General features: G+C 42.8%; 1 protein-coding gene across 2 annotated transcripts; it reads left to right on the plus strand.

Annotated features, from left to right (window-relative positions):
* The first annotated feature begins 6 nt into the window (after positions 1 to 6).
* On the plus strand, positions 7 to 5,460 carry LOC140331825 (arf-GAP with GTPase, ANK repeat and PH domain-containing protein 3-like). Of its 2 annotated transcripts, XM_072413147.1 has the most exons (7): positions 7 to 2,456; positions 2,569 to 2,730; positions 3,139 to 3,293; positions 3,405 to 3,495; positions 3,736 to 3,958; positions 4,254 to 4,509; positions 4,587 to 5,460. In XM_072413147.1, exons 2-7 carry the CDS (start codon positions 2,607 to 2,609, stop codon positions 4,722 to 4,724), a joined length of 987 nt encoding a protein of 328 aa, XP_072269248.1. In that variant the 5' UTR covers positions 7 to 2,456; positions 2,569 to 2,606; the 3' UTR covers positions 4,725 to 5,460. The 2 variants fall into 2 exon arrangements, with proteins under 2 accessions (XP_072269248.1, XP_072269249.1); XM_072413148.1 differs by having other exon boundaries at positions 7 to 2,730.
* Positions 5,461 to 7,037: the final 1,577 nt, after the last annotated feature.

Consider the following 7,037-nt stretch of genomic DNA (forward strand, 5'->3'; position numbering starts at 1 on the left):
TCATACACACAGGGGACACTGTACTACACCCCACTGTTTTTTCATACAACAGGGGACACTGTACTACACCCCACTGTCTTTTCATATAACTGGGGACACTGTACTACACCCCACTGTCTTTTCATACACACAGGGACACTGTACTACACCCCACTGTCTTTTCATACAACTGGGGACACTGTACTACACCCCACTGTCTTTTCATACACACAGGGACACTGTACTACACCCCACTGTCTTTTCATACACCAAGGGGATACTTTATGAATCCGCACTATCAATCATGGGTTTAGACACCGGGGGCAATAATGTACTTCACACGGAGGACATTCCTGTACAGATCACCCAGTTCTTTTCTGTTTTCCATATGTATTTTTTTGTCGTTTTGTTGGTGTGTGATTTACAACTAACACTTTCAAATTCCTCTCTAATATTATGTGACTGCTGATATTCACTCCAGATAGTGCATGGAGTGCAAGTGCAGAGTGTGTGAGTTTAGTACTTAACCTGGTCCAGATTCCCGGGGTCTCCCCCTCCCCTTTGCTCTCTATGCAGGATGTTAGCAGCTCGTTATGTGTCTGTTCCTGTAATTACATTACCCGTAGGTTTATGCAGAATTATTCTCCCTGGACTAATTGATGGCACATGTTTAATTCATTAATCATTAGCATCAAATTCGACAATTACACAGGCGCTGATTGTACAATCTAGAGTATAATGAGGTCCCATTACCTGACAGCATCAGACTCCCTCCCATATGTTTGTCATAAGACGCCCCATCACCCTTTTAACTCCTTCCTTTTCCCATCACTGTTATACTAAATTCACAACTCCAAGATACTACATTTTCCTACCCTTAAAGAAGTATGGCGGTGACCCCATCCTTGTCCAATTATCTTTCTGCCTTACCACTGTATCCTAAATTTTGTTCTACTAATCCTCTTTTTTATTCCAAGTCATTTCTGCTTTGTTTCACTTGACCAGTATTATTTGATGTAATTCTTTTAGCTGATTCTCCCATATAGAATTCTGCAACACTTTGCAGAGTATATGGACCATGTCTGTCCCTATCCCAGAGGATCTGAAACGCGGATGACCCTGTCCTAACCATACAGCCAGTTTGGGTGCAGGCCAAATACCCTACCACACTTCATATAGAAAGTGCCACTGGTAGGAAATAAGCATGGGACCCCGGTGAGACGAGGTTTGATCATCTGGAGGAGGGGCGGAGTTTAAACAAAAATGTGAGGAAGAGGGTTGAGGTTGGAACTGCATGTGAAAGGAGGCTTTGCATTACATCATAAGCCATAGGGATGAGTCAGAACATTGTCATAAGCTTGGTATATTGTCATCAGTAGGATGCGCTAAACCATCAAATGGAGTCCCAAGGGCTGTCACTGCATGTTAGAGGAGGTCATCAAACAAACAGTGGTAACAACGTACAATTCATACGAGATCATCTTGTGGGGTGTGGGGATGTCATGTGGCAGGTTTTGGTCATTAGGTGGAGGGGTCTGTAGGAGGTTAGCATGTTTTAGCTCAGCATGAACATTAAAAAATGGCTGCTGCATACCATGTGAAATGCTTTATTTATCATCATGATCAAGTCATTATATGATGGGTACAAAACAGCATTCATACAGGTGGCCTTGTGTTGTGGTGCTATGGTGGGTGGGATTCAACACAGTATGCGGGAGGTTTTGCATGATCATCATTAGAGGGGTTTGGATACGGCATGCTTTCTATCGTGGGGAGGTTCAACACGGCATTGAGGAGGCTCTGTATGAGTTCTTCATGGGGCTCTCTAATGTGAGAGGCTCACAATGAGGTGGTTATGGGAAGAGGGTTGTTTAGGCTCAGCATATGGCATGCCTTGTATGTGTCATCTTAAGGGATGTTCAGCACATCATATGCGGGACTCTATAGGAGGTCTTCATGGTGGCTGGAGAAGAGGTTCTGCATATGTCAGGCTCTGTGTTGTGTCATCTTGGGAGAGTTCAGTATTGCATGTGGGAGTTTTTGTATGAGGTCATCATGGGTTAGGAGGTTCTGAATGAAGTCATCAGGTGAAGAGGTGTATGTGGCAAATCAGGTGAATTAGTGGAGTCAGCAAAGGCTCAGTAAATCATTGTTTGGTGTTGGTCCGTATGCAGTAGGCTCAGTATAAGGTAACAAAGGAGCTCATTCCGGGATTGCTTTGTTGCTTTGTTGCTTTTTTTGAAAAGTTCCTGTACATTTATTTTTGGGGCAGATGAGACACTGGTCTTCTGCTCAGCCTGAATACATTGTCTAATATTGTCCTGTAGGGAGCACACACTCCAACAACTCTTTGTCCTCGGAGCGCTCAGTCAGTGGTCTCAGTTTGTCAACATTCAGTGGGAAGAGTGATGGGGTCAGTCTGACCCAGAGGTCATATTCCGTCTGTAGCGGGGAACAGTGGGGTGACACAGCAACAGGTGAGATGCTGGCGATAACGTTGGGATATGGAGAATGGAACCCCTCCTACTGATACCTGTACATGATACATATGAATTTATTGTCTGTTTCCATTGGATCATGGAATTATAGGTGTCTCTTCAAGTGATTCTCTCAACCCAACTTCAAATATGGGGGGCACAGCAAGTCCCAAATTAGATCCTCCACCTTCTCCTCATGCCAACCGCAAGAAGCACCGAAGGAAAAAAATCAGTGGCCCGCCGCGTCCTGAGGGGGCTCCTACTACGGGAGAGGGTAATATACTAAGGATAGAATCTCTGGGAAGAGGGTTCAGCATGTTTGGAGCATGGTGAGTGTTGAGAATGCCAGCAGAAGGATTAAACTGGCACAAAGAACCACAAGGGCGTTATGATGGGAGAAATAACCATGGCTGCCTTTCTGATTTAAGTCTGCTGTCATTCTGTGATTAGATATCCAAAGTGTTCAAGCACCACATATGAACATTATAATTTATTTTTGATAGTAAGAGTCATTATAGGGTAAAGGAGTGTAAGATCCATCATTCTGGGGCATGGGGAATGGGTTTCACCTCACTGAAGGGACAGACATAGCTTCATGTTCTGTGCCTAGGAACAACAAAGAGATGGCAGCAGCCCCTCATCGTTCTGATCTGTGAAAGTACTCTGTCTCTTTTTGCTTCAGAACCAGAAGAATCGTATGGCTTTGTGATTGTGTCACTGACCGGTCAGAGTTGGCACTTTGAGGCTTCGGTGTATGAAGATCGTGAGCTTTGGGTTCAAGCCATTGAAAGTCAAATTTTGGCCAGTCTGCAAAGCTGTGAAAGCACCAAAAATAAGGTGTGTTAAGTGTAATGGCTGTTCCATGATGCCCTGACCACCGTGGAATGCCCACTGATTGGCTCTTCTTGTGCCCCTCACTCTACCCACCATCATTCCCTGTCATTTCAGACACGACTCGGCAGTCAGAGTGACGCTCTCGCCATTCAATCTATCCGGAGTGTGAGGGGGAACAGCTTATGTGTAGATTGTGACACTCCCAGTGAGTACCTGCCTGTTCACTCTGTCCATCACATGTTCTTTCCTTTTTTTCCTATTTATGCCAATGATTATGTCATCCTCCCCCGATCCCCCTTACCCCTGCCTGAATATGCTATACACACTAGAGACTCAGAATTCCTGGAGAAAAAGAGACCAGAGTATGTCTAATTAAAGTTTGTCTAAATTATTCCAACACAATAGAAATTCATTCACCTTCTGTCTGTCTTTTCTCATGTTTCAGGTCCAGACTGGGCCAGTCTAAATCTCGGAGCTTTAATGTGTATAGAGTGCTCTGGAATTCACCGCAATCTCGGAACACATCTGTCTCGTGTGCGCTCTCTTGATTTGGATGACTGGCCAGTAGAATTAACTATGGTCATGATGGCTATTGGGAATAGTCTGGCCAATGTTGTGTGGGAGCATTGTACCGAGGGGTACAGCAAGCCAACCCCTGAGAGTTCCAGGTGAGTACTGCACCGAATGTGAACCCTCTTCCTCATTGTCTCTACACAATCTTGCCTAATTCCCAGCAGTTTGTGACCCGAATGTGTCTGTATATGTATTAGCCACCCTCAGTCAGTACGAAGTGGCTGCTGCACCTCCTTTTATGTATATTGGTCTGACAACTTTCACAGATTTCCTCATTATTTGCATATTTGTGACTCTGTGACCAGTGATTTATAATACAGTGCTATAATCTGTGAAATGTCTTAGCTTTCTACCCTGCTGCCATCATCCATTCAAATCTTTGCTGTGCAGGGAAGAGAAGGAGCGGTGGATCCGGGCCAAGTATGAGCAGAAGCTTTTCCTATGTCCCCTGCCAGCCTCTGATGTACCCCTGGGACAGCAGCTTTTACGAGCAGTGGTGGAGGATGATTTACGGATGGTGGTGACATTGCTAGCTCATGGTACAAAGGAGGAGGTGAATGAAACCTATGGAGATGGTGATGGGCGCTCAGCTGTTCATCTCTCTGCAGCAATGGCCAATGTTGTGTGCACCCAACTTCTAATCTGGGTAAGAAGAATGAATGTTGGATTGGGATTCCCCAGAGATAATACATTTACTAACATGTTTTTTTCTTGCCTTCTTAGTATGGTGTGGATGTGAAGTGCTGTGATGCCCGTGGTCTCACTCCGCTTTCATATGCTCGTCGAGCTGGCAGCACAGAGTGTACAGATATTCTCCTTCAGTACGGCTGCCCTAGTGATAGTCCAAATCCTGCTGTGTAATTGCTGATAACTCAAATGACACTGATAAGCCTTGTGACTCTTCTGTGGGCCTGATTCCTATTATCCCATTGATGACCTGGCTCTGGCAGCCATTTTTTTTTATTCTGTTTTGAGTATTTTTTGATTCTCAGGATTCTGGACTATTCCTCTGTGTTCCTGTTCTCATCCTACATGTCAAGTTATTGCTGCTCCTCACATTTCCTTCAATGTTGTGTCGCTCCTGCAGAGCAGTGTATGTAACACTAGTACAAATTCCTATCTAGTGGCATTATTAAATGTACATATAAAACAGACTGTACACAGGCTTCAATGCTGTGTCACTTTCCTCTCTGTGGGAGAGACCATATGGATTATCAGTTGTAAACAGTGTTAAGACATAACAAGGTACGTCCTGCTATTGGTTTTCCCACACAACACCATCAGCTACTTGAAACATGTAAAGTATAGAGTGTTAATATCTTTGTGACCTTTACATTTATGTATATATCAATATTCATCTTTTCATGGTACCTTATAGTTTGATTTGTTTGCTGGGCTCTTGTACCTGTTTGGGATATATATATGTATATATGTATTATATGTATAAGATTGTCTATTGGTATCACTTTGTGGGGACAAATGAAACATTTTGTGTTTACATACATATTGTATTCGGTATCATACTTGACGCCCGCCTTGTTTGAGCTGAAAGCTGCTGCAACCTTGACTTGAATCACAGGTAAACTTCTAAATCAAACCTTTCCTGTATGAGGACGTATAAAATGTTAGGCCTTCAGAAGCTTTGTGTGAGGTAGACATTAAGGGGCAGATCCCTGGGTTAGTGGTACAGGTTGAAGAACAGACAATCTGGTCGTTAGGTAAACTCGGATCCCCTGAATTGGAGGTTATGTGTTGAGGGATAAACTTCATGGTTAGGAAGCTGACCTCCTGGACTATCTAGTTAGGAGATAAATACTCCTGGACCTCCTGCATTAGAGGTAAATATCAATAGACAATCTTCATGGCCAGGTGGTAAACAATATGGGACTCATCTCCCAAGTTAGGGGTGCATGGTAATTGACAAACTGTTCAATAGCTATACATAGAGGGATAGCCCTCCTGCATTGGGAATAGAAGTTAAGGGAAAATTTCTTTGTAGGCATTGATGGAGGAAATTTCTGAACTTTAAATGGAAGCCACAAACCTCCTTGTTAGGTAAACATTTAGGGATTAATGATTGGTTATAAGGTACAGATTTATCAATATGGAAATAGCAATCAAAACACAAACCACCTAAATTTGTATTGGATGTTGAGAGACAAACTTTCTGGTGAGAAGGTAGACAATGGGAAAATAACAACTGGATCAAAGGTAAATGTTAACTGCAAACATGAAGGTCAGCAATTAGACCCTAACATTCACACCTCCTATATTAGTCAGAGATGTTGAGCGGCATGTTTCCTGCTCCGGTTGTAGGTGCCGAGCTTCTAGACAGATTTTATGGGCCATTTGACCAAAGCTAAAGATTGTGTAATTTCTGGGATAGAAGTGCAAGCTTGGAAAATAAGGTTTCTGGGTAGAAGGTAGGTAGGTAGGGCAGATTATGTACAGGGCATCACAAAAGCTAGGTGAAAGCTGTTAGATCTGGGAAAATAAAATCTGGAGATCTGAGGGGACACAGCTGTTGGATTTGGTTGAGCTGAATCTTTCACTGTAACTATCGTGTCAGAGAACCAACAAAACACAGAGTAGTTAAATGATATCAAATATATTGATATAGTTAAAGGGCTTTAGTAAGAAACAAATTATCCTGGACAGTAGGAAGCTCCGAACTCCAGGACAACTCACAAAGCAAAATTGGGTCTTCGCATGGAACAACATAATACAAATGTTTTGTGGCTAAAAGAAATCATAGAGCGGTTCTGGTTGTGTGAGGATAAATAGATTGGATAAGTTATTAGTGAATGGGATATACATTTACATAAAGTGAGAATGGTCTAATCTGCTGGTCAGAGAGGACAAAGATGGAGCACAATGTATGTGAAGGAGTTCTAACCTAAAACTGGGATAATTCATCTGTATGAAATGTGCAAAAGAAATGAATGACAGGGATTATGTAGATAAAAACAAGGGGTGTACTATGAGAAGAATCCTCCAATTCCACTAGTAAACAGCCTGGCTTCTTATGAAACTGGATAGAACTTAGAAATAATCACATTGCACTATTTTCTGTAGTTCTGTGTATGGTTTTGTTTGGCATAATGGCTGGATTGGCTTTGTATGAGCTGAAATAGTGGTCAGATTGGGGTTCTGTATACATTATCTCTGGGGTAT

The sequence above is a fragment of the Pyxicephalus adspersus genome, chromosome 5 (genome assembly GCF_032062135.1).
Source record: "Pyxicephalus adspersus chromosome 5, UCB_Pads_2.0, whole genome shotgun sequence".
Taxonomy (NCBI): Eukaryota; Metazoa; Chordata; class Amphibia; order Anura; family Pyxicephalidae; genus Pyxicephalus; species Pyxicephalus adspersus.

Bases quoted from the DNA above. Each gene is read 5' to 3' on its own strand.
- LOC140331825 (XM_072413148.1), top strand. From the start codon at position 2,607: ATGGGGGGCACAGCAAGTCCCAAATTAGATCCTCCACCTTCTCCTCAT. The intron at 2,731-3,138 runs GTAATATACTAA...TTTTTGCTTCAG, and splicing joins GGCTCCTACTACGGGAGAGG to AACCAGAAGAATCGTATGGC. The intron at 3,294-3,404 runs GTGTGTTAAGTG...CTGTCATTTCAG, and splicing joins GTGAAAGCACCAAAAATAAG to ACACGACTCGGCAGTCAGAG.